Raw genomic sequence first — 27,908 nt, 5'->3', positions numbered from 1 at the left:
TCCAGGGTCAACGCAGCCGTCTACCAGCAAGTTTTAGAGCACTTCATGCTTCCTGCTGCTGACCTGCTCTATGGAGATGGAGATTTCAAGTTCCAACAGGACTTGGCGCCTGCACACAGCGCAAAATCTACCCATGCCTGGTTTACGGACCATGGTATTTCTGTTCTAAATTGGCCCGCCAACTCCCCTGACCTTAGCCCCATAGAAAATCTGTGGGGTATTGTGAAAAGGAAGATGCAGAATGCCAGACCCAAAAACGCAGAAGAGTTGAAGGCCACTATCAGAGCAACCTGGGCTCTCATAACACCTGAGCAGTGCCAGAAACCCATCGACTCCATGCCACGCCGCATTAACGCAGTAATTGAGGCAAAAGGAGCTCCAACCAAGTATTGAGTATTGTACATGCTCATATTTTTCATTTTCATACTTTTCAGTTGGCCAACATTTCTAAAAATCCCTTTTTTGTATTAGCCTTAAGTAATATTCTAATTTTGTGACACACGGAATTTTGGATTTTCATTTGTTGCCACTTCAAATCATCAAAATTAAATGAAATAAACATTTGAATGCATCAGTCTGTGTGCAATGAATAAATATAATGTACAAGTTACACCTTTTGAATGCAATTACTGAAATAAATCAAGTTTTTCAAAATATTCTAATTTACTGGCTTTTACCTGTATATATATATATATATATATCCTGAAAATATGCAAACAAAACTGTGTTTAGATACTTCAAACTTGCATAAATAAATATTAAGGAATATAACATTGCTTGGCTTCTGAGAGTTTCAAAATGTAATGAATAAAATGCTAAAGTTGTTGATAAACAAGCAATTATTTTAATAATTAAATATGGTCATTTTAAATTAATTATTATAATTTAAAATCAATTATTTCAAATATGTTTATTTTAATGTATAATTCTATGGCTGGATGTAATAAGGAGTCACAAAAAAATACAAATAAAAATACAATTAATTTTGATGTTATTAGCAAAAATATAGTAAAAATTTAGTTTTTTTTTTAAATTAATAAATTTATTTTTAGGTAAAATAAACATAATAATACAATTTATCTCTAGTCTGGATGATTTAGTTCTTGTCACCCTGTTGTCCTCCCGTCATGAAAAAAGGCTGTCCTCACTCAGGTCCGCATGGAGCTGGAGGGGGCCTGGCTTCCAGCTCTGGCTGAAAATCGGGAGATTTTCGGGAGGATATTTGTCCCGGGAGGTTTTCGGGAGAGGCGCTGAATTTCGGGAGTCTCTCGGAAAATTCGGGAGGGTTGGCAAGTATGTGCAAACTTTAGGTGAAAATCTTCGTTCAAAACAAAACACTATGCTCTGACGGATAAAATAATTTCCTCCCCTTGAAGCACACAAGTTGATTCTTTGAAATAAAAGCCACCATTGTTTTATTGAAATGATCCGACATTTTTACACAACACACTTCAGTATTGGCGGCCGCGTACATGAACAGATAGTTTGCGTACCTTTGCAAAGGAACCACACAGCGCCTTCTCTCGTTAATTTAAGGCCCAAAGCAGCATCTTTTGGCAGCTGTCAGTAGAAAAACAAATCAAGATGAACATACATTAGTAGAGTTGTTAGCTGCCTTGAGAAAGGCAGCACATATTGGCATGTTGCACACATTTTAAGACTCTGAGGGGCAAAAATAAAGTTAGTTCAAGGTGTCGGGAAATTACAGCTCGTTGACAACACAAAAAGAAATTGCACATGCTGGAGGTTCAAATCTCTACCAGAACCCAGCCTCTTTAATTTATTCATATATTATCTTAAATCTTTTGTATACAGGGTATATTTTTTTAACTAATCCATTTGGGCCATAGAAAACTTAAAACTGCTGTGAAAAGAAACAAACCAAAGCAAACGTTTGGCAAAACAAAAGTACATTTAATGGTGGAAGTGGAGAGGGAACAAGTGAAAGAAAAAGGGAAAGCACTTAAAAAGTAAAAATTAGTAACAAGGCTGTTCATTTCACTCCAAACTTAAGATGAGCACTAAAAACAACTAAGTAAAAGAAGTCAAAACAAGTAAAGATGCATTGAGTCTGATGGAAATCTTAGTACCGCTTGACAAAAAACTAAACCGTCCAATTTGAACTGCTTTTGGTCCATCACACTGACTTGAGCACAAATATAACCATCATCAAAGTTCACTTGCAGGAAAGGACAGAAAGACAAAGTGCTGGATGACAATTGAAGGCTTTTACGTCTCCCTACTGTGTACTTACTGCTTTTCTGCTCACAGCTAACCTTGGCTCCACGTGAGGGCGTTAATCAAAGAAACGTGGACACCATTTGACAGGAAGTCTGCCTCCTGGGCGCTCACTCGTCGCCAGAGGTGACTTTTCCTGTGTTGGGATTTTTGCCGCCATGTTTCAAATGTGAAAACCGAGAACAAACAACATGAATAGTTCCGAGACACTTTTTAGACAAGGTGCAGAAGACTGAATGAACATCATTAACCGTGTGGAAACACCGACCGGACTTCCCCGGCTGTTACTTGTGGCCCTTGCTGGTCTTAAAGGACACTTGCAGCGTCTTGTCTCCCAGCCGGTAGCCGTTGAGGCTGGCGATGGCCATGGCGGCCTCCTCGTAGTTAGTCATGGTGACGAAGCCGAAGCCTTTGCACTTGTTGGTGTTGAAGTCGCGGATCACCTTGACGTTGGTGACGGCGCCGAAGGGCCCAAACATCTGCCAGAGGACGCTCTCGTCGGCGTCCTGGTTCAGGTTGTAGATGAAGATGCACCAGCCGGACGCGGGGTTCCCGGGGACGCCGCCCATGTGGTCCACGCTCATCGGGGAGAACCTACGGGAGGACAGCCAGCATGGAGTGAGACACAAATTCTTAGGCAGCATTAGACATTAAGGATTGATGTCAACCAATGTTGAAATGTTCATGTAATGTACCACAGAATTTTTTGTTTCCCATTTGGAACCTCCATCCTGTAGCCACGCCCCCTCAGGTAATATACTTTCAACGGAGAAAAAGACGAGCGTCATGCAAACACCGCATTCAAGCAGCCTCTCCTTGGCGAGTCAGGCAGGGCTAAAGCAATAACAAATGTTTTTATAGCAGCATATTTAATACCATATTGCATTAAAAACTAGATTTTGACCCACTTCTTCTTTCTGCAGACAACGTGGATAAACTGATTTTTCTGGCAAAAAACATGAAGATTGAGTGAAAGTCACCAGGGTTAAAGGCTGGGGGGGGGAAGAAAAGTTAATCTGAGGCTGAGTTGACTTGAAACTGTTTAATGTTGCACGTTTTATATGTAGAAGAAAAGTTTTGTCATTTTATTTAATCTGAGCAACAACTTGAGGCAGTTTAATATTGATTAACGTGGACCCCGACTTAAACAAGTTGAAAAACTTATTGGGGTGTTACCATTTAGTGGTCAATTGTACGGAATATGTACTGTACTGTGCAATCTACTAATAAAAGTCTCAATCAATCAATCAATCAATCAATCAAAAAAGCACTTTATATGTAGAAAGGTTTTGTTAAGAAACCATTCTGAGCCTTATCTTATTTACCGTATTTTCCGCACTATAAGGCGCACCTAAAAACCACAAATTTTCTCAAAAGCTGACAGTGCGCCTTATAACCTGGTGCGCTTTATATATGGATAAATATTAAGATTCATTTTCATAAAGTTTCGGTCTCGCAACTTCGGTAAACAGCCGCCATCTTTTTTCCCGGTAGAACAGGAAGCGCTTCTTCTTCTACGCAAGCAACCGCCAAGGTAAGCACCCGCCCCCATAGAACAGGAAGCGCTTCTTCTTCTACTGTAAGCAACCACCCGCCCGCGTAGAAGAAGAAAAAGCGCGCGGATATCACCGTACGTTTCATTTCCTTTGTGTGTTTACATCTGTAAAGACCACAAAATGGCTCCTACTAAGCGTCAGGGATCCGGTTCATGAAAAGACGCAATCTCTCCATCCGCACACGGATTACTATTTCACAGCAACTGATATTCCTGTGAAACGCACTGTGGATACAACGGGAGCACGTACGGTGAATATTCGCACCACAGGGAATGAGAAGTCATCCTTCACTGTGGTTCTAGCTTGCCATGCTAATGGCCAGAAACTTCCACCCATGGTGATATTCAAAAGGAAGACCTTGCCAAAAGAGACCTTTCCAGCCGGCGTCATCATAAAAGCTAACTCGAAGGGATGGATGAAGAAAAGATGAGCGAGTGGTTAAGGTAAGTTTAAGTTTACGCGAAGAGGCCGGGTGGCTTTTTTCACGCAGCTCTGTCCATGTTGATATACGTATGTTTGTGATTGCACATTTGCGTACATTTTGGGAGTGAACAGAGTTGTTAGAACGCTGGTTTTTAATATATTATTAAAGTTTGACTGACCTATCTGACTGTTTTTTTGACATTCCTTTAGCGCAGTTAGATGCGGCTTACAACACCGGGCGGCTTATAGGTGGACAAAGTTTTGAAATATGCCGTTCATTGAAGGTGCGGCTTTTAACCCAGGGCGCCTTATGGTGCGGAAAATACGGTATGTTATGCCATTGTTTACACATTTGGTAAATAAATAACCAAAAAATTTATATTTTGTTGTTTTCTTACTGTACCGAAAATGAACCGAACTGTGACCTCTAAACCGAGGTACGTACCGAACCGAATATTTTGTGTACCGTTACACCCCTAGATTATATGCATCAAGTTTTCATTCATCACACTCCTCAGCCTTCCCGGTAAGGTCTATTCAGGTGTACTGGAGAGGAGGCTACGCCGGATAGTCGAACCTCGGATTCAGGAGGAACAGTGTGGTTTTCGTCCTGGTCGTGGAACTGTGGACCAGCTCTATACTCTCGGCAGGGTCCTTGAGGGTGCATGGGAGTTTGCCCAACCAGTCTACATGTGCATTGTGGACTTGGAGAAGGCATTCGACCGTGTCCCTCGGGAAGTCCTGTGGGGAGTGCTCAGAGAGTATGGGGTATCGGACTGTCTGATTGTGGCAGTCTGCTCCCTGTATGATCAGTGTCAGAGCTTGGTCCGCATTGCCGGCAGTAAGTCGGACACGTTTCCAGTGAGGGTTGGACTCCGCCAAGGCTGCCCTTTGTCACCCATTCTGTTCATAACCTTTATGGACAGAATTTCTAGGCGCAGTCAAGGCGTTGAGGGGATTCGGTTTGGTGGCTGCAGGATTAGGTCTCTGCTATTTGCAGATGATGTGGTCCTGATGGCTTCCTCCGGCCAAGATCTTCAGCTCTCACTGGATCGGTTCGCAGCCGAGTGTGAAGCGACTGGGATGGGAATCAGCACCTCCAAGTCAGAGTCCATGGTTCTCTCCCGGAAAAGGGTGGAGTGCCATCTCCGGGTTGGGGAGGAGATCTTGCCCCAAGTGGAGGAGTTCAAGTACCTCGGAGTCTTGTTCACGGGTGGGGGAAGAGTGGATCGTGAGATCGACAGGCGGATCGGTGCGGCGTCTTCAGTAATGCGGACGCTGTATCGATCCGTTGTGGTGAAGAAGGAGCTGAGCCGGAAGGCAAAGCTCTCGATTTACCGGTCGATCTACGTTCCCATCCTCACCTATGGTCATGAGCTTTGGGTCATGACCGAAAGGACAAGATCACGGGTACAAGCGGCCGAAATGAGTTTCCTCCGCCGAGTGGCGGGGCTCTCCCTTAGAGATAGGGTGAGAAGCTCTGCCATCCGGGAGGAGCTCAAAGTAAAGCCGCTGCTCCTCCACATGGAGAGGAGCCAGATGAGGTGGTTCGGGCATCTGGTCAGGATGCCACCCGAACGTCTTCCTAGGGAGGTGTTTAGGGCACGTCCGACCGGTAGGAGGCCACGGGGAAGACCCAGGACACGCTGGGAAGACTATCTCTCCCGGCTGGCCTGGGAACGCCTCGGGATCCCCCCGGAGGAGCTGGACCAAGTGGCTGGGGAGAGGGAAGTCTGGGCTTCCCTGCTTAAGCTGCTGCCCCCGCGACCCGACCTCGGATAAGCGGAAGAAGATGGATGGATGGAAGTTTTCATTCAAGGCTAAGGCAAAATATCGAGATATATATTGTGTATCGTGATATGGCCTAAAAATATCGAGATATTAAAAAAAGGCCATATTGCCCAGCCCTACCTTGAGGTAGACTCCAGCTGGGCTAGCTCTATGGCTAGTGAGTGCATAGAACATAATAGACATTTCCTTGGAGTATGGTGCGCTGAAAGAACAGACCTGAAGCGCTGAGCCTGGTGGTGCATGGGCCCGGCGAAGCGTCTGGACTGGTTGTGGTAGAGCTGGGAGACGATCTGGCTGTTCTTCACCTGATTGGGGTTGCCAGCAAACCTAACCGCGATAGGATCAGAGACCCCGTGCGGCTTTTGACCATTCAGGGTCTTGACCGCCTCCTCGGCCTCGGACCGCTTATCAAAGCGGATGAACGCCACCCCGCGGGACATGCCTGGAACGCAAAGAGGATGCAATGAGCTCGTCGCCAAGTCCTCGCGGGAATCACCCGTCATCGTCGTACCTGAGTTCTGGTCGACGAGCACGCGGGAATTAATGATGCGGCCAAAACATGTAAACATTTTCTCCACGTCCTTTTGGGTCATGGACATGGGCAGGCCGCTGATATACAGGTTGGCATCCTTGATGGTATCAGAGCTGGGCCGTGCGTACGACACCTGCAACAGGAAGCAGTGACGGCACAATGAAACCGAGCACTGGAATCTATCAAAGACGTTTTCTACTTGATCATTCTTGTGTTCAAACCCGCCATAGAGAAATTGTCCAAACAAATTGAACTAAAGTGTAGCTGTGAGGTGTATTAAAAACAAACATTACAGGCACAACGCATCAAACAATGGAACTAAAGCAAACCAGTGTGCAGCTTTCTGCGGCTGTCTGACACGTGCCAGCGAGCTAGCGAGTTAGCGCCCATCGCAGAAGCGTGTGTTTGCATGACATGACAAAATCGTTGGCATCTTGTTGACAATTGTAGAACACCTTAGTGCACGTTACCTTGATAGTTTTGGACTGTAGCCTTAGTCCGTTCAGTGATTCGATAGCTCTGCCTGCATCACTAGGGTTAACATAGTTAACAAATCCGTACCCTAAACTGTGGCCTAGAGAAAAAAAAAAAGGAAAACAATAAAATAAAACAAAAAAACGTGTAAATACCCACCCCACCCAAAACAAATAAATCTGCAAAGAAACAAAAAGTATGTAAGAACAAACAAAGTCAATTGTTGACATTGCATGCTAGTCAGAAACAAACAAAATGTTGACAAGAGTATGCTGTTAAGGGAATTATGCTCGGGTGTTGAAATATCTTGGACTTTTTCCCAAAATAGAGGAAATAAGAGAAGCTGACCCATTAAAGGAGAACTGCATTTTTTACAATTCATATGAAAGACAAGAACATGTTTTTCTTTTTTCCCTGCATTCTAACTACAGGCATGTGATTTGAACTTCATGAAAAAGACTGAAGATAAGCCGGAGGTCTGGGGGCCGAAGCTCCTGGTTTTTCAGCAATTGAACATGCAAACATTAGCAAAAGAAGCACCATTTAAAGATGTTTTAGTGTTTAAAGCATTGAAAAATGATCAAAAGTTGACATAAATACATACCCCATTCATCCAAATGAATCACTATGTCTGTTTCAGTCACTATGTCATACCTGCCAACTACTCCGGTTTTCCCGTAATTAGTACGGTTTTCATCAACCTATTCCGGGTTACGGTTGCAGTGATAAAAAATACGGTTTTCATTAATTAAAAAAAAAAAATTTTTTTAAATGCGCGAGGCTATTTATAGCACCGCTGCCAAGCACGAGGCACCTGTTGCCATTGTTTCCAAACGAGCGAACGATAATGCAATCAGCCGGAGAAAAATCGCAAACGAGTCTTAAACCGAAAAGAAAACTGCAGTCATTCCGTGAAGAATATTCAAAAGCCTATCCGGGAATAATTATCCGTTCCAAAAAGGGTGAAAACTACGCGAATTGCACCTTGTGCAGACAAGATTTTTCGATCGGACACGGAGGAATTAGCGATGTAAAAGACCACGTTGGGACAAAAAAAACACAAGTCTAATGCCGTTGCTAGCGATACAAGTGGAAAACTTTCAACGTTTTTCGGATTTTAGCCACAAAAAGGTAATGACACCAATGTTATCTATTGGAATTGTTTAGTACTGTTATACTGTTAAAAGTGTTTATACTATTTATGCTTTCAAGTCCAAGTTGAAGAAATCTTGTTAAATGTTGACAGCATAACTACCAAAATACAGAAGTATGTCCTTAATATTTTTGCAGTGCTATTTCTGTTGAAAAGTTCAAATGATTACATTAGAGATGTGATGTGCCACTTTTCAAGTGTCTGATGGCTTCAATTAATTTTCATGAATTTTTCATATTTTGAATTCTTTTGAAAGGCTTACAAAAAAACTACATTTGAATTGTAATTCCATGCTATTGACAGGACTATTAATTTTAATGAAGTTAGCTTACCATGTTTACAGTATGATAATTGTGATAGAAATGTGAATTTTAGGCACAGAATATTTTTTACAATTGAACAAGGCAGTAGATTATACAAGCTTGGACAGAAAGTTAATAATGACACCAATTTTTTTTTTAATGGAATTGTTTAGTACTGTTTTACCATTTGTTTACTGTAAAAAGTGTTTATACTTTCAATTAACAAATTGAAGTCTTGTGAAAGGTTGACAGGATAACTGGCATTAACTGTCAAAATAATTTCAAACTATTGAAGTTGGCGTACAGAATAAACATGTCAATCAACCCATATGATTTTTGCTGTAATATTTTTGTTTTGAAAAGTCACTGTGACTGATAGAAAAGTGATGGTTTTAGCAACATTTTAACCTGTCTGAATGCTAATAATCATTTTGCGTCGGGGGGCGAAGCCTGAACCCCCCACCAGGACTTTGTCCTGGACCTACCGGGGCCTGCGGCCCCTGGACCCTGGCTACTAGGTTTTTCTGATTTCAAAAGTTGGCAGGTATGCTATGTTATTTAGTCACTACAGTAATTACAACTTGTGTTCACATCCACAGGAACCACATGGGTTAGCCTACTCTATACAGTATTTACAACCTTACTAGTGTTCACTTCACAGCCACAGATGGTTCATCTAGTTATTGACATTATTTACACATTACTTTGGCATTTTTGCTTCGATGGCTCTGAAATGAGCCTTCTTGGTAAATTTCTGAGCAGCTCGCATTTTCCTTTTTGTTTCTGCTTAAGTGGATTCTGCCTTGGATTTTATAGCCAAATTTCTGTCTCTTTGACTCCCTCTCCAGTTCTAACTGCTCCAAATACAAAAATCATAAAGAGTACAAACAATGTTTATTCTATTAGCTAACTTCCTTTATCTGAATAGCCATTTGTGATTTAAAGCATGAAATAAATATCTTGCAGTCATGTTTGTTTCAAAATGATTCAACTATTCAATGTCAAAATATAAACAGTAGAAATAATTAAAGCTGCAAGCAGCATTGGTCGGGCCCGCGTATTTGGCAGGTGCTAGTCCTAAGTGTCCCAATACTTTTGTCCAGTTTTAGTCCCAAGTGTCCCAATACTTTTGGCAAGTTGTAGTCCTAAGTGTCCCAATACTTTTGTCAAGTTGTAGTCCCAAGTGTCCCAACACTTTTGTCCAGTTTTCGGCCTAAGTGTCCCAATACTTTTGCCAAGTGGTAGTTATAAGTGTCCCAATACTTTTGTCTACTTTTAGTCCGAAGTGTCCCAAGACTTTTGTCTAGTGTACCTACCTTGTCTGCATTGTGTGGGCACGTTGGTGCTTCCTGCTTTTAAGCAGCCATCTTAAAAAAACAGCAGCGCAGCGGGTCTTTGAAGGGTCATAAAATCAAAACCGGAGCAGGTATTAAAACGCTGTTCTGTTATTTTATACACAAGGGTTTAATCTCTCTCCTGTGTTAGTTTGAAGCCGAAACGACAAACGCGCTCAGAGGAGATAGATTTTGAAGAAAGGTGACCGTTTTTTACAAAAATTTTGTTTTGAAGGGGGAATAGCAAACTTCCTGTTGATTTTTGCTGGGGGTTGTCAATTTATGAAATGTAGGTCTAAGTGAGACCTACATAGAGGTTTTTGTTTCATGTCTCTCCGTCTTTCCCAGTGGGAGTTACAGGCAGTTTTGTAATTTTTTTCTTCCGAGGAGCAGTTTTTTCTGCGTTTTATTAAAAAATTGCGGTAGAGCACAATTTTTAGATTTGGGGTTAGGTTTTTTCATTAGATCGCAATTTTAGCCAGTCCTGATGTGTGTGTTCAGTTTGGTGAGTTTTGAAGCATGTTAAGGGGGTCAAATTACAGCTCAAAGAGGCAAAAGTGACTGTTTTTAGTACTTTTTTGTCTTGAAGGGGGAATTGCCAACTTCCTGTGGATTTTTGCCCGAGGATATACAATTATGAAAACTAGGTCTAAGTCAGACCTACGTAGAGGTTTTTGTTTCATGTCTCTCCGACCTTCCTAGTGGGAGTTACAGGCAGTCTAGTTTTTTTCTTTCTAGGGGGCGCTAGAGCGCAATTTTTATTTTTGGGGATTGTTTTTTTTATCAAAAGGCAATTTTCGCTAGCCCTGATGTGTGCGTCAAATATGGTGAGTTTTGAAGCATGTTAAGTGGGTCAAATTGTACCTCAAAGAGGCGGCCGGTATAATAATAATAATAAAACCTTACAAATTCAATAGGTCCTTATGTCCCATTGCATAAGGACTCCCTTTGGGAGTCCTTATACAATGGGCCATGCGGGCCCTAATAATAAAACCTTAGAAAAACAATAGGTCCTTATGTCCCATTGCATAAGGACTCCCTTCGGGAGTCCTTTTGCAATGGGCCATGCGGGCCCTAATGAACAAATTGTCAGGCACTGTCTTGTTGTAAAACACCAATGAAAATGAAAGTTAGCATTTAGACAGGCTATACTGTAGCAAAAGTCATCACATGTCTGCCACTTAAATGTGTATTCCACCTCTTCCATGTCGAGAGCAGTTTTGATTTGGTATTACATGGTACACAACTAAAATAAATGTGTTGAGCATTGTTTTATCCAGACGCATATATTTGTCCAAATGTGGCCAAGTAGACGCATTGTGGGTTTCCTGGACGTGGTCTACATCGCGAAAAGAAAAATCTAAGGAAGAGAATCCTCTGCCATCTTCCACTAGTTTTTTTAATATATAAATCCCCGGCTTGAATATTCTCTGTTGTCTTCTCAGACTCTTTCGTCGTCATTCGGGATGTCTGTCGTGATCTGGTTCCATGACCCGCCCTGGCTTGTCTCTGATTGGTCTGTCCCTAATGTTTTGCCCTAATCTTAACCAATCGTGACTCATCATAGTAAAACCAACCAACCAACCAATCGTGGATTTTCTTATACATAAACCAAGCAAATCATCATTGATTTTCCTTTATATTTTGTCCCTTGCCCGTGGAGTTGCTTCGCTATGTAGCTTCGATTTTTAAGTTGATAATTTTTAATGGAAAAACGTTTTTTTTTAATCACTGGATTATCAGAAACTGTACTCATGACGGGAAAACCGTAGTTGTTGGCAGGTATGGCAAAGAGACGGATCAAGATTTTAACACATTGTAGGTCGGAAAAAAATAAGAAAAACGGAAACTTTTTATTTTTACAGGAGGTAAAAAGACGTATTTCCGACTATAGACGGAAAAATCACATGCCGGTAACTAGTCAATAAATGTAAGCAAATGTCAGCTAACAATGGAGCTAAAGGGAGTCGCTATAGTCCTAAGTTGAAGTTAAAGCACCAATAATTGTCACACACACACTAGGTGTGGTGAAATTTGTCCTCTGCATTTGACCCATCCCCTTGTTCAGGTGAGGGGAGCAGTGAGGGGAGCAGTGAGCAGTGATTCCGTTCCCGGGAATCATTTTTGGTGATTTAACCCCCAATTCCAAGCCTTGATGCCAAGTAGGGAGGTAATGGCTCCCATTTTTATAGTCTTTGGTAGGACTCGGCCGGGGTTTGAACTCACAACCTACCCATCTCAGGGCAGACACTCTAACCACTAGGCCACTGAGTAGGTAATAAGTAAATATTCTGCCCCTAAAGCACTTTAAAAAACCTCCGTCGACGTGTTATACACACGCTGTAAGTACCGTATGTTCCGCACTATTAGCCGCACCTAAAAACCACAAATTTACTCAAAAGCTGACAGTGCGGCTTATAACCCGGTGCGCTTTATATATGGATTAATATTAAGATTCATTTTCATAAAGTTTAGGTCTCGCAACTACGGTAAACAGCCGCCATCTTTTTTCCCCGTAGAACAGGAAGCGCTTCTTCTTCTACGCAAGCAACCGCCAAGGTAAGCACCCGCCCCCATAGAACAGGAAGCGCTTCTTCTTCTACTGTAAGCAACCACCCGCCCGCGTAGAAGAAGAAGAAGCGCGCGGATATTACGTTTCATTTCCTTTGTGTGTTTACATCTGTAAAGACCACAAAATGGCTCCTACTAAGCGACAGGTTTCCGGTTCATGAAAAGACGCAATCTCTCCATCCGCACACGGACTACTATTTCACAGCAACTGCCTAAAGACTTTCAAGAAAAGCTGGCTACTTTCCGTGCATATTGTAAAAACAAGATAGCTGAAAAAAAGATCCGGCCAGAGAACATTATCAACATGGACGAGGTTCCACTGACTTTTGATATTCCTGTGAACCGCACTGTGGATACAACGGGAGCACGTACGGTGAATATTCGCACCACAGGGAATGAGAAGTCATCCTTCACTGTGGTTCTAGCTTGCCATGCTAATGGCCAGAAACTTCCACCCATGGTGATATTCAAAAGGAAGACCTTGCCAAAAGAGACCTTTCCAGCCGGCGTCATCATAAAAGCTAACTCGAAGGGATGGATGGATGAAGAAAAGGTGAGCGAGTGGTTAAGGGAAGTTTACGCGAAGAGGCCGGGTGGCTTTTTTCACGCAGCTCCGTCCATGTTGATATACGACTCCATGCGCGCCCACATCACGCTGGTTTTAATATATTATTAAAGTTTGACTGACCTATCTGACTGTTTTTTTGACATTCCTTTAGCGCAGTTAGATGCGGTTTTGACATTCCTTTAGCGCAGTTAGATGCGGCTTACAACACGGGGCGGCTTATAGGTGGACAAAGTTTTGAAATATGCCGTTCATTGAAGGCGCGGCTTATAACCCAGGGCGGCTTATGGTGCGGAAAATACGGTATATATGTAATGTAGTAACAGGCACAAATATAACATTTAATATTTATGTATTTTGCTCATTTTAAGCATTTCATAATCATTTTACAGACGCAATATGGACGTTCGCTTTTACCTTCAACAACAACACCACTACTGATCATGGCAGACTTCATGAAAGACAACAAAGACTACTTTGGGACAAATGTATATTTGTGTTGGCGACTTGTCCAGGGTGTACCCCGCCTTCCGCCCGAATGCAGCTGAGATAGGCTCCAGCACCCCCCGTGACCCCGAAAGGGACAAGCGGTAGAAAATGGACGGATACAGAAACTTATATTTTTCATCCAAAATAAAAGGAGGATGTAATTTTTTAAAAGCTGTGTGCTAAGCAAATTCAGCATTAGTGCAACACTAAGCATCATGTAACTGTTTTTGTAATTGCTAAACAAGGTATACAAACATAATAAAACAATCACTTACTGACTGATATGCCGACTGGATGAAGAAGTAATCATAACACAATACTCTGAACGGTTAAAAAAGCAGCCATTGCCGCAAAAGAGCGTTTTTTTTGCGTCTTTCTCGCCATCTCGAGCTCTAACTTGAATGTCAAAGATGACTAACTTCTCGGTTTATGGCCACAAGCTTCTACTACCCAGGTGAGAGCATACCTGCCAACTTTTGAAATCATAAAAACCTAGTAGCCAGGGTCCAGGGGCTGGCGGGCGGGTGCGGTTCTGATCAAATGTTACATCGGGTGGATGGCGGATGGTTGACGACTTTCTGATGCGGTTGCGGATGAAATAATTGCCTATCCGCGCATCTCTAGTGTGTATATATATATATATATATATATATATATATATATATATATATATATATACAGGACAAAGTCCTGGTGGGGGGTTCACCCCGACGCAAAATGATTATTAGCATTCAGACAGGTTAAAATGTTGCTAAAACCATCACTTTTCTATCAGTCACAGTGACTTTTCAAAACAAAAATATTACAGCAAAAATCATATGGGTTGATTGACATGTTTATTCTGTAAGATAACTTTGATAGTTTGAAATTATTTTGACAGTTAATGCCAGTTATCCTGTCAACCTTTCACAAGACTCCAATTTGTTAATTGAAAGTATAAACAGTATAAACACTTTTTACAGTAAACAAATGGTAAAACAGTACTAAACAATTCCATTAAAAAAAAAATTGGTGTCATTATTAACTTTCTGTCCAAGCTTGTATAATCTACTGCCTTGTTCAATTGTAAAAAATACTTTTTGAGGATTCTGTTCCAAGACACTGAATAATGTTTGATGTTTTAGTTCGACCACATCCATATTTTTTGGCGATTTTCGAGTCGTGAAACATCCTTCCATCCATCCCATCCATCTTCTTCCGCTTATCCGAGGTCGGGTCGCGGGGGCAGCAGCCTAAGCAGGGAAGCCCAGACTTCCCTCTCCCCAGCCACTTCGTCCAGCTTTTCCTGTGGGACCCCGAGGCGTTCCCAGGCCAGCCGGGAGACATAGTCTTCCCAACGTGTCCTGGGTCTTCCCCGCGGCCTCCTACCGGTCGGACGTGCCCTAAACACCTCCCTAGGGAGGCGTTCGGGTGGCATCCTGACCAGATGCCCGAACCACCTCATCTGGCTCCTCTTGATGTGGAGGAGCAGCGGCTTTACTTTGAGCTCCTCCCGGATGACAGAGCTTCTCACCCTATCTCTAAGGGAGAGCCCCGCCACCCGGCGGAGGAAACTCATTTCGGCCGCTTGTACCCGTGATCTTGTCCTTTTGGTCATAACCCAAACCTCATGACCATAGGTGAGGATGGGAACGTAGATCGACCGGTAAATTGAGAGCTTTGCCTTCCGGCTCAGCTCCTTCTTCACCACAACGGATCGATACAGCGTCCGCATTACTGAAGACGCCGCACCGATCCGCCTGTCGATCTCACGATCCACTCTTCCCTCACTCGTGAACAAGACTCCCAGGTACTTGAACTCCTCCACTTGGGGCAAGATCTCCTCCCCAACCCGGGGAGGAGATCCGAGTCGGGAAACATTTTCCGAAATAACTGTCCCATGTGATCAGCCAGTGCGATTGGAAGTCCATGCTCAATTATTGCCTCCGTAAATAAAACTTCGGCATTTATCACATCCAAAGAATCTGTTTGGGTGACGAAAAACGTTGAAAGTTTTCCACTTGTATCGCTAGCAACGGCATTAGACTTGTGTTTTTTTGTCCCAACGTGGTCTTTTACGTCGCTAATTCCTCCGTGTCCGATCGAAAAATCTTGTCTGCACAAGGTGCAATTCGCCTAGTTTTCACCCTTTTTGGAACGGATAATTATTCCCGGATAGGCTTTTGAATATTCTTCACGGAATGACTGCAGTTTTCATTTCGGTTTAAGACTCGTTTGCGATTTTTCTCCGGCTGATTCCATGATCGTTCGCTCGTTTGGAAACAATGGCAACTGTATGGCGTCACATTAGTGCCAAAAATCCGAGCGCATAAAAACTGTTATCGCGCGCTGATTCTCAACTTCGTGCGCAGCTCTCTGTGTACTCCTGGCATCTCTCCCCGCTTTGGGGGCGGGTATGCTTAGACGGCCCTTTCTTTCTGATTGGCTGTGAGCATTTTTCATATGACCAATCATTCTCCAGAGTAGCAACGTTGTAGCCATCTTACCTCGGACATCTAGCCTCAATCATTACATTGATGTCAATGGTACATGTACTACTTAAATTACCATAACTTGCTCGATTTTCGACCAATTTACAAACGGTTTGCCTTGTTACAAATCTTATTACATGTAGATATGACATAGGATGCTGTACCTGTTGAAATTACCTCTTTCGCTTTAAAAAAAAAAAAAAAGACTTAATTGTGCAACATAGTTGTGTAGGGTCAGTGTTAGTTTAAAATAATCAGAGAACTGACTGTTTCAGAATACATTATCAAAAGCTATTTTTAACATTTTAAAAACAAAATTCAAAGATTATTTCATTAATTTTATGGCTGAATCAAAAGAAATTCCATAAATTAGAAAACAAATGTTCAAGAAGAAGTGAAAATTTAAAATAATGTTATGGTTGGATGTTATTGCTGGTGGACCAGTTCTGGCTGAAAGATGTGATTACCGTATTTTCCGCACTATTAGCCGCACCTAAAAAACACAAATTTACTCAAAAGCTGACAGTGCGGCTTTTAACCCGGTGCGCTTTATATATGGATTAATATTAAGATTCATTTTCATAAAGTTTCGGTCTCGCAACTACGGTAAACAGCCGCCATCTTTTTCCCCCGTAGAAGACGAAGTGCTTCTTCTTCTACGCAAGCAACCGCCAAGGTAAGCACCCGCCCCCATAGAAGAGGAAGCGCTTCTTCTTCTACTGTAAGCAACCACCCGCCCGCGTAGAAGAAGAAGAAGAAGCGCGCGGATATTACGTTTCATTTCCTTTGTGTGTTTACATCTGTAAAGACCACAAAATGGCTCCTACTAAGCGACAGGTTTCCGGTTCATGAAAAGACGCAATCTCTCCATCCGCACACGGACTACTATTTCACAGCAACTGCCTAAAGACTTTCAAGAAAAGCTGGCTACTTTCCGTGCATATTGTAAAAACAAGATAGCTGAAAAAAAGATCCGGCCAGAGAACATTATCAACATGGACGAGGTTCCACTGACTTTTGATATTCCTGTGAACCGCACTGTGGATACAACGGGAGCACGTACGGTGAATATTCGCACCACAGGGAATGAGAAGTCATCCTTCACTGTGGTTCTAGCTTGCCATGCTAATGGCCAGAAACTTCCACCCATGGTGATATTCAAAAGGAAGACCTTGCCAAAAGAGACCTTTCCAGCCGGCGTCATCATAAAAGCTAACTCGAAGGGATGGATGGATGAAGAAAAGATGAGCGAGTGGTTAAGGTAAGTTTACGCGAAGAGGCCGGGTGGCTTTTTTCACGCAGCTTCGTCCATGTTGATATACGACTCCATGCGCGCCCACATCACGCTGGTTTTTAATATATTATTAAAGTTTGACTGACCTATCTGACATTCCTTTAGCGCAGTTAGATGCGGCTTATAACACGGGGCGGCTTATAGGTGGACAAAGTTTTGAAATATGCCGTTCATTGAAGGCGCGGCTTATAACCCAGGGCGCCTTATAGTACGGAAAATACGGTACCCTGTATTGTGTTTATGTGGTATGAAATAACCTTCATCAGCGCGCGACATTTTTTTCATCCACTTCTACCTCCGTAAATCTTGATACATATTGACGATGACCCGCCCTGCTATACTTCTGATTGGCTCTGAGCATTTTTCAGCGTTTTTTCGCCTGACCAATCAGAAAGGAGGGGCCGTCTAAGCATACCCGCCCCCAAAGTGCCAAAAAGAAACATGACAGCGCGAGGAGAGATGCCAGGAGTACACAGAGAGCGCGCAGAAAGGCGTCGCGCGCGCGCAGAAAGGCACCACGCGCGCGCACGAAGTGGAGAATCAGCGCGCGATAACAGTTTTTATGCGCTCGGATTTTTGGTACTAATGTGACGCCATACAACTGGTGCCTCCTGCTTGGCAGCGGTGCTATAAATAGCCTCGCGCATGGCATTCGGAATGGCTCGATAGGAAGTTACGGGAAGCAGTGTCGATTGTTATTGTTGTTACGCGATTTCGTGAATAAAACTTTTTTTTTAAATATATTTTTTTAATTAATGAAAAACCGTATTTTTTATCACTGCAACCGTAACCCGGAATAGGTTGATGAAAACCGTACTAATTACGGGAAAACCGGAGTAGTTGGCAGGTATGTGAGAGGCATGATTTATAATCTAAACTGAACTTTTACCAACTCAGAGGCGATGCAGCAGCTCAGTGTGTCAATGCAGCAGCATAAGCTGGCTAGCCCTCTGTGATCACGACGCCGCTAAAAATAGTTAATCGGTTATAATAAGAATATTGCTAATACTTGGTAAATATTCAGGTCTTGACATTTAGTGGTTTTTGTATGTATTTTAGAGAGCTTTATGGGCGCAATAGAGGGGGCTCCAATTGACTCTTTTCTTAGCTGATTTGTATTTACGAATTACAATGCATAAAACACATATGTGCTTGTCATATATGAGGATAATGAACAGTAGGCAAAATTCCCCCCCAAAAAGTGCAGTTCCCCTTAAAAAGGACATTCAGCGTTTCTCACTTTAACACTTCAACCTAAAGCCTGAGTTTGCCGGCTGCGTACCTGCGACTTTGTCTCGAATCAGCTTGGCTGACTCCACTTCGCCAACGGTGCTGAAGAGTTTGCGCAGGTCCTCCTGCGCCATGCTCTGGGGCAGGTAGTTGACGATCAGGTTGGTCTGGGGGTCCTTGGCGTCCTCCCCCGCCATGTGGTCTTCGTATCCGTTGGACATGTCGTATACCTCCTGCTGCTCGGAAACAAAATATAAAAAGGCAAAGTGAGGTGAGTAAACATGAACTACCGTATTTTCCGCACTATTAGCCGCACCTAAAAACCACAAATTTACTCAAAAGCTGACAGTGCGGCTTTTAACCCGGTGCGCTTTATTTATGGATTAATATTAAGATTAATTTTCATAAAGTTTCGGTCTCGCAACTACGGTAAACAGCCGCCATCTTTTTTCCCCGTAGAAGAGGAAGTGCTTCTTCTTCTACGCAAGCAACCGCCAAGGTAAGCACCCGCCCCCATAGAACAGGAAGCGCTTCTTCTTCTACTGTAAGCAACCACCCACCCGCGTAGAAGAAGAAAAAGCGCGCGGATATTACCGTACGTTTCATTTCCTTTGTGTGTTTACATCTGTAAAGACCACAAAATGGCTCCTACTAAGCGACAGGGATCCGGTTCATGAAAAGACGCAATCTCTCCATCCGCACACGGATTACTATTTCACAGCAACTGCCTAAAGACTTTCAAGAAAAGCTGGCTACTTTCCGTGCATATTGTAAAAACAAGATAGCTGAAAAAAAGATCCGGCCAGAGAACATTATCAACATGGACGAGGTTCCACTGACTTTTGATATTCCTGTGAACCGCACTGTGAATACAACGGGAGCATGTACGGTGAATATTCGCACCACAGGGAATGAGAAGTCATCCTTCACTGTGGTTCTAGCTTACCATGCTAATGGCCAGAAACTTCCACCCATGGTGATATTCAAAAGGAAGACCTTGCCAAAAGAGACCTTTCCAGCCGGCGTCATCATAAAAGCTAACTCGAAGGGATGGATGAAGAAAAGATGAGCGAGTGGTTAAGGTAAGTTTAAGTTTACGCGAAGAGGCCGGGTGGCTTTTTTCACGCAGCTCCGTCCATGTTGATATACGATTCCATGCGCGCCCACATCACGCTGGTTTTAATATATTATTAAAGTTTGACTGACCTATCTGACTGTTTTTTTGACATTCCTTTAGCGCAGTTAGATGCGGCTTACAACACGGGGCGGCTTATAGGTGGACAAAGTTTTGAAATATGCCGTTCATTGAAGGCGCGGCTTACAACCCAGGGCGCCTTATGGTGCGGAAAATACGGTACATTTCCTGCAAATGGGTGCATTTCTACCCTATATTTTAACTTTAGATTTCAGAATCAGAATCAGAATCAGCTTTATTGTCATTACGCAAGGTAACGAGATTGAGGCCATTCCATACAGTGCGATGTGTGCATGCTAGAAAAACAATGTGCAAATATATAAAAATATAAAAAATGTAGAAGTGCAATGAATATGGTGTGAAATGAATATATACATGAAAAAAATAAAAAATAAAAAAAAATAAAAAAAAATCCATTTATTCTCATATCAAACTCTTTTGGCTGTCTTTTTGACACTTACATCAGGCGCCCCCCCTCCACACCCTGGATTATAAATAATGTAAATAATTCAATGTGATTATCTTGTGTGATGACTGTATTATGATGATAGTATATATCTGATAGTATATATCTGTATCGTGAATCAATTGGACCCCGACTTAAACAAGTAGAAAAACTTATTGGGGTGTTACCATTTAGTGGTCAATTGTACGGAATATGTACTTCACTGTGCAACCTACTAATAAAAGTCTCAATCAATCAATCAAAACACATAGAATCATCATACTGCTGTGATTATATGCATCAAGTGTTCATTCAAGGCTAAGGCAAAATATCGAGATATATATTGTGTATCGCAATATGGCCTTAAAATATCGCAATATTAAAAAAAGGCCATATCGCCCAGCCCTAGTTTCAATGATGCTATTTCTGTTTGTCATGTATAATTTTGTCTATTTTGTGTTTATCCTTGAATAAACAGGTCAGTTTCTTGTTACCAACCATTGTGTATTATTCAAACTCCCCTAATTCAGCTGGCTAGTTGTTATCAAGAGTACTAAAACCCTTTTCAACATGATTCTGACAACTAAGTAGGCTAAATAACTTTAAACTTTAATACATGCTCGGATAGGCCAGTATCGGTATCGGTCAGTATCGGATCGGAAATGCAAAAACAATATCGGTATCGGATCGGAAGTGCAAAAACCTGGATCGGGACATCCCTAGTTTGAACATTCCATTTTTGTCCAGTTTGTTGCTGCCTCTTTCAAAGTCCAAAAGCAGAACTGGCGACCAGAGCCCCACAATGCCTTGCAGAATCCCGTGCCCTGTACTCTATTTACTTTCAGGCCTTTAATTAGGCAGTAAACTTTGAGAAAAAATAGCAGTGTAGCAAAGTGGAGACTGCGGCTACTAATGTCATTCGATATTTTGGCAAACTCTGTGACGAAACGGCGCCTGCAAAGTAGGCAGATTTGGGTGAATAGTTTTGCTGTTGGCGGACACACAGTGAGGCTTAAGAGAGGAGACCAGGACAGAGCTCCATTGAAGAACCATAAGGCTGGCACCTTCTGCTGGTAGAAAGCAAACCGCCGCAGGGCACTGACTCAGGGGTCACACGCTCCCATTTATTGGCACAGACGTATGTTAGCAGTCACTTTTGCACTGATGCTGTGATGCACAAAAGACTTCAACCCTAAAAAGAACTGTATCGATCCGCAACAACTTACATCCAAGAACTGAATGTGTCCTCTACGAACTGCCATGAAGACACTTCACTGCTCCAGAGGCTGAATAAGGATAGAATGAAATCATACATCAATATTATACGATGCATGCAAGGTAATAATACATATGCAACTAATACAGGCTCACTAACCAGCACAAAGAAGTATTCAAGACTTATGTTAGTATGGAAGAGTCCAACATTATGTCAGCAGCACTTGTAGTAAAATAAGATCAATTATTCAGCAACTATGCTGATAACTTGACTCGCCCGTGCTGAGTCCATCTTTACACCACTTTGGAGAATTGGTAGTGCAGGTATGTACAGTGGTGGTCATAAGTGTACGTACACTTGTAAAGAACATCATGTCATGGCTGTCTTGACTTTACAATCATTTCTTATTTTTTTGTGATGTAGTGATTGGAGCACATACTTGTTGGTCACAAAAAACATTCATGAAGTTTGCTTCTTTTATAAATTTATTATGGCTCTACTGAAAATGTGAGGGTCAAAAGTATACATACAGCAATGTTAATATTTGCTTACATGTCCCTTGGCAAGTTGACCTGCAATAAGGCGATTTTGGTAGCCATCCACAAGCTTCTGCTTGACCACTTGACCACTAAATTGCTGCAGTTCAGCTAAATGTGTTGCTTTCCTGACATGGACTTGTTTCTTCAGCATTGTCCACACCTTTAAGTCAGGACTTTGGGAAGGCCATTCTAAAACCTTCATTCTAGCCTGATTTAGCCATTCCTTTACCACTTTTGACGTAATTGTCCTGTTGGAACACCCAACTGCACCCAAGACCCAACCTCCGGGCTGATGATTTTAGCTTGTCCTGAACAATTTGGAGCTAATCCTCCTTTTTCATTGTCCCATTTAAAGCAGCAGTTCCATGGGCAGCAAAACAGGCCCAGAGCATAATACTACCACCACTGTGCTTGACGGTAGGTGTGGTGTTCCTGGGATTAAAGGCCTCACCTTTATTATTTTTTTAAATTATCATTTTCGAAAAGAATCCTTTTCCCGGAATTCCCAAATTTCCATAAAATTCCCATTGAAATGAATGAGACATTTTTCTAAGTTCCACAACTTCCACATTTTTCATCCGATACAAACCGTTCTAATTTCAAAATATTCAGCCTGTTCATGAATTGTGTGCTCTACTTCAATAATTACAACAACAAAAAAATCCCGGATTTCCTACAATTCCCAGTTTTTAGGGACAATTTCCCCAATCAAAACGAATTGGCCATTATTCAAATTTCCACCATTTTTTAACCCATTCAAACTATTCCACCTTCAACACATTCCACTCATCCTGGACATTCACATATTTTTCCAAATTCAAAAAATTCCAAGAATTCCCAATTTTCCAAACCCTATGTTCATCCTTTTTTCTGTTGACTACTACTCCTTCCACATTTTTCAACCCACTTCAACCGTTCCACTTTCAAATAATTCCTCTTAGTCAGGTATTGTGGCCAAACAGCTCCATTTTTGTTTCATCTGTCCACAGAACTTTCCTCCAGAAGGTCTTATCTTTGTCCATGTGATGTCAGATTAAACTAGAAATGTTTGTATACTTTTGACCCAGCAGATTTGCTCACATTTTCAGTAGACACATAATAAATTCATAAAAGAACCAAACTTTGTGAATGTTTTTTGTGACCAATGCCCTAAAAAATTGACCAACATGCAACAACATGCCATGACCGCCCTTGACTTTTTACTTGTTAATGGACAAGGGATGTAACAGTAAACAGTAAAACGATAATTTGCGATAAAATTCCTGACGGTTAGTATTACCGCCTAATTTTTTAATTATCGAAAAACCGTCATTATTAATGCATTTTAGGCAACACAAATTCAGACACATGCGCACCAACGTCGTTTGGCAGAATAACTACCGTATTTTTCGGAGTATAAGTCGCTCCGGAGTATAAGTTGCACCAGCCGAAAATGCATAATAAAGAAGGGAAAAAACATATATAAGTCGCACTGGAGTATAAGTCGCATTTTTGGGGGAAATGTATTTGATAAAAGCCAACACCAAGAATAGACATTTGAAAGGCAATTTAAAATTAAAGCTGCAAGCAGCATTGGTCGGGCCCGCGTATTTGGCAGGTGCTAGTCCTAAGTGTCCCAATACTTTTGTCTACATTTAGTCTGAAGTGTCCCAAGACTTTTGTCTAGTGTACCTACCTTGTCTGCATTGTGTGGGCATGTTGGTGCTTCCTGCTTTTAAGCAGCCATCTTAAAAAAAACAGCAGCGCAGCAGCATCAGCGCAGCGGGTCTTTGAAGGGTCATAAAATCAAAACCGGAGCAGGTATTAAAAAGATGTTCTGTTATTTTATACACAAGGGTTTAATCTCTCTCCTGTGTTAGTTTGAAGCCGAAACGACAAACGCGCTCAGAGGAGATAGTTTTTGAAGGAAAGTGACCGGTTTTTACAAAAAATTTGTTTTGAAGGGGGAATAGCAAACTTCCTGTTGATTTTTGCTGGGGGTTGTCAATTTATGAAATGTAGGTCTACGTTAGACCTACATAGAGGTTTTTGTTTCATGTCTCCCCGACCTTCCCAGTGGGAGTTACAGGCAGTTTTGTCAGTTTTTTCATCCGAGGAGCAGTTTTTTGTGCGTTTTATTAAAAAATTGCGCTAGAGCACAATTTTGAGATTTGGGGTTAGGTTTTTTTTTATTAGATCACACTTTTTGGCAGTCCTGATGTGTGCGTTCAGTTTGGTGAGTTTTGAAGCATGTTAAGGGGGTCAAATTACAGCTCAAAGAGGCAAAAGTGTCTGTTTTTAGTACTTTTTTGTCTTGAAGGGGGAATTGCCAACTTCCTGTTGATTTTAGCCCGAGAATGTACAATTATGAAAGGTAGGTGTAAGTCAGACCTACATAGAGGTTTTTGTTTCATGTCTCTCTGACCTTCCTAGTGGGAGTTACAGGCAGTCTATTTTTTTTTCTCCTAGGGGGTCACTCCTAATCGCTAAATCCCATGAAATCTTATACGTCTAGTCTCTTACGTGAATGAGATCAATAACATTATTTGATATTTTACGCTAATGTGTTAATAATTTCACACATAAGTCGTTCCTTAGTATAAGTCGCACCCCCGGCCAAACTATGAAAAAAACTGCGTCTTATAGTCCGAAAAATACGGTACACAGACTTTGCTCAGGAAATTTCCCCTCGGTGTAAACGGGGCCAAGCGTTTTTTTAACGTCAGTTTCCCTCACTTCCCAGCGTGCGTTTAAGAGCGCACTAAGGCTGAAACGACGCGTCGACGTCATCGGTTACGTAAATACGTCGACGCCATTTTGGTGCGTCGACGCGTCGCATATTTACGTCACACTACTGTCATGGCGGATCGCAAAGCAGACGGTGCGAGCGAGGGGAAAAAAGCACGCCAAAAGTCATCAAAAGTGTGGGAGTATTTCAATAAACGGCCTAATAATGTTGTTGTATGCACACTGTGTGGAGCGGAAATGGCCTATCATAGCAGCACAACGGCTATGAAGGAACATTTGAAAAGAAAACCGACAGCGTTCTTGACATCACCATCAACTAGTCAATCGTCCGCGTGAGTATACGTTGTCATCATTACACAAAAACATGAATGTGTCATTTGTATCTGCGTTGTAAATTCATAAACTAAAGCACCGTTTCGCTCTGAGAGGCGCGTTTGGCGTGCCTGTTCAGTGTTTACAAAGACGCGCTCCTCTTTGACGCTGTGGAGAGGCGGGGCCGGCGAGCGAGCGGCGAGGTGGGGCGCGCCGGGAGCGACGCCGCAATCGTGCCCAGGTGCGCGGCAGCAGAGAGAAAGGGAAGAGAGACTGGAAGGAGCCAGAGTGAAGCTGACGTGGAGCGAGAGGAGGAGGAGAGACAGAGACAGAGGACGGCGAGCGAGCGAGGAAGAGGAGCTGAAAAGCGAGGAAAGAAAGAGAAAAGAGTTGGAAGAGAAAAGACTTTGTGTAAAATTAAAAGATTGTAAACCTGGCAAAGCCGTCTGGCGTTCAGTCTGTCGGTCCTGAAAGAACCCCACGGCACAAGACGTGTCACAAACGCTAACGTTAATTAGTTGTGCAAATACCTTTTACAACATTAACAGTTACATATACTATGTACAAACCAACAATTAACTTTCACTTTAATCATACTATCATTGTTGTGTTATTAAGCAAAACAAGCAATACTTTTACTTTTGTTGAAATGTTTACATTGTTACAGATTATTTTCGGTTTGCACTTTTTTGTCTTGGATGTTTATCTTTATTTTTGCACATTTTAGCAAATAAGCAATACTTTTACTTTTGTTGAAATGTTTACATTGTTACAGATTATTTTCGTTTTGCACTTTTTTGTATTGGATGTTTATCTTTATTTTTGCACATTTTAGCAAATAAGCAATACTTTTACTTTTGTTGAAATGTTTACATTGTTACAGATTATTTTCGTTTTGCACTTTTTTGTATTGGATGTTTATCTTTATTTTTGCACATTTTAGCAAATAAGCAATACTTTTACTTTTGTTGAAATGTTTACATTGTTACAGATTATTTTCGTTTTGCACTTTTTTGTATTGGATGTTTATCTTTATTTTTGCACATTTTAGCAAATAAGCAATACTTTTACTTTTGTTGAAATGTTTACATTGTTAGATTATTTTCGTTTTGCACTTTTTTGTATTGGATGTTTATCTTTATTTTTGCACATTTTAGCAAATAAGTAATACTTTTACTTTTGTTGAAATGTTTACATTGTTACAGATTATTTTCGTTTTGCACTTTTTTGTATTGGATGTTTATCTTTATTTTTGCACATTTTAAAGCAAAATAAGCAATACTTTTACTTTTGAAATGCTTATGCTATTGCAGAATATTAAGATTTGCACTGGATGTTTACTTTTATATTTGCACATTAAAAAGCAAATAAGCTACTTTTAATTTTGTTAAATGTTATAAATGTTTACATTGTTACGGAATATTTTGTCATGTTGTCAATGTTGACTGAGTGGCCATACTTTCTTTTTTTTTTTGTAAATAAAAGCCACGCCTTTTGAAAAAACTGGCCTACATTTATTTTTTCATCTTCATTTTAAATTTAAAAAAAATAATCGGTAAAAAGGAAAAATAATCTATAGATTAATCGAAAAAAATAATCTATGGATTAACCGATTACTCGAAAAAATAATCTATAGATTAATCGATAGAAAAATAATCGTTAGCTGCAGCCTTAGAGCGCACTGCTGTGTTTAGATGGAGACAGGTGTGGACAGTATTGTCCCCACACTAAAAGTATAGAAGATTTGCTCACATTTTGAGTAGACCCATAATAAATTCATAAAAGAAGCAAACTTCATGAATGTTTTTTGTGACCAACAAGTATGTGCTCCAATCACTACATCACAAACAAGAAATGATTGTAAAGTCAAGACAGCCATGACGTTCTTTACAAGTGTATGTACACTTATGACCACTAATGTATATCAGGACTAGCAGCAGTTATGTAAATAAACAGTGCTAACAGTTCAGTTAGCACTGCTAGCTCGTCACAAGACGATATAAAATGATCAGTACTATTTCAAAGATATTAACGAAGCGTTTAAGAGTGTTTGGGGTCAAAAATGAGCTGCAATTGGAGAAAACTTACGAGCATTAGCATTAGCATTAGCCACGATGCTAGCAGCAATGGACCGTCCGCTGCGGGTCCAAGAGGCGTCAAAGTGAGTGACTTTACTGCGTCACAAAGGTGCTGAAAACATCAAACTCGACTGGAGGTTCGTCGCTGACTCGCTTTAAGGGCCGGGGGTATGCATTTGAGTAAGCGGTGAACAGAAGCACTTCCGCGGCCTAAACTCCCAAGCAGGCCTCGGAGCCCGCCGTTAGCATTAGCATTAGCCGTGACGTTCACACGTACACACTTAAATAAACTACTGATAAATGTTGTAGGCGCGCCACAATAAATGACTTTACGTCTTACCAGTTTTTCCAAGGATCTCTTTAAATGTTTTATTCGTGCTGGCCTCCTCCGCGGCTTCTGCGTCCGATTTCTTGCAGCTCGCTCGGTTCTCTCAAGGAGCTTGGTGACGTCACGCGGGCAGCCACGCCCACCCTGGCCCCCGCTGAGCCCCCCCGGGGAGTCTGTGTCCGTCCTGTCGAATTTGGCAGCTTCCTCGGAAACAAAATCCACTTCAAAAATGTTTTTACTTTAAGTTTCGGTTACGCCGATTTAGATACCAAATAACGCTCCGACTGTACAATTCAGGGCCGGCCCGTAGCATAGGCCGTATAGGCAAATGCTGCTAAGGGCGCCGTCCATCAGGGGGCGCCACCAGGCCCGGCCCTAACCAATCCGGCGCCCTAGGCAAGATTTTAGGTGGCGCCCCCCCACATCGGCAGTGAAGTGTATATCAATCAATCAATCAATGTTTATTTATATAGCCCTAAATCACAAGTGTCTCAAAGGGCTGCACAAGCCACAACGACATCAGGGCAAGGAAAAACTCACCCCAGTGGGACGTCGATGTGAATGACACAACTTAAATACAAGGTAAATATAAGGTAAATGGAAGGTAAAAGTAAGTAAAAGGTAATTAGAAGGTAAATACAAGTT

The 27,908-nt window shown here is 41.8% G+C and overlaps 1 protein-coding gene across 4 annotated transcripts; it reads right to left on the bottom strand.

Moving 5' to 3' along the window:
• Nucleotides 1-1,384: 1,384 nt before the first annotated feature.
• On the bottom strand, nucleotides 1,385-27,589 carry LOC133571931 (ELAV-like protein 1). 4 transcript variants are annotated; one of them, XM_061924470.2, is made up of 7 exons: nucleotides 27,276-27,577; nucleotides 21,290-21,349; nucleotides 18,476-18,659; nucleotides 7,011-7,114; nucleotides 6,520-6,673; nucleotides 6,225-6,450; nucleotides 1,385-2,832 (listed from the first exon to the last, which is right to left on the bottom strand). In XM_061924470.2, the coding sequence occupies exons 2-7, from the start codon at nucleotides 21,323-21,325 to the stop codon at nucleotides 2,523-2,525; spliced, it is 1,014 nt and encodes a 337-aa protein (XP_061780454.1). In that variant the 5' UTR covers nucleotides 21,326-21,349; nucleotides 27,276-27,577; the 3' UTR covers nucleotides 1,385-2,522. The 4 variants fall into 4 exon arrangements, with proteins under 4 accessions (XP_061780454.1, XP_061780452.1, XP_061780453.1 ...); XM_061924468.2 differs by having other exon boundaries at nucleotides 6,225-6,673; nucleotides 27,276-27,587; XM_061924469.2 differs by lacking the exon at nucleotides 21,290-21,349 and having other exon boundaries at nucleotides 6,225-6,673; nucleotides 27,276-27,589.
• Between the last annotated feature and the right edge of the window lie 319 nt (nucleotides 27,590-27,908).

The sequence above is a fragment of the Nerophis lumbriciformis genome, linkage group LG29, assembly GCF_033978685.3.
Source record: "Nerophis lumbriciformis linkage group LG29, RoL_Nlum_v2.1, whole genome shotgun sequence".
Classification (NCBI taxonomy): domain Eukaryota; kingdom Metazoa; phylum Chordata; class Actinopteri; order Syngnathiformes; family Syngnathidae; genus Nerophis; species Nerophis lumbriciformis.
Note: the sequence above shows the minus strand (reverse complement) of the source record. Positions and strands in the feature narration are given on the sequence as shown.

Excerpts from the sequence above, each read along its gene's own strand:
- LOC133571931 (XM_061924468.2), bottom strand. The coding sequence starts at position 21,325 with ATGGCAGTTCGTAGAGGACACATTCAGTTCTTGGAT. Across the intron at positions 18,660-21,289 it reads GACACATTCAGTTCTTGGAT|CAGGAGGTATACGACATGTC; the intron begins GTAAGTTGTTGC and ends GTTTCCGAGCAG. Across the intron at positions 2,833-6,224 it reads CACCAGGCTCAGCGCTTCAG|GTTCTCCCCGATGAGCGTGG; the intron begins GTCTGTTCTTTC and ends GTCCTCCCGTAG.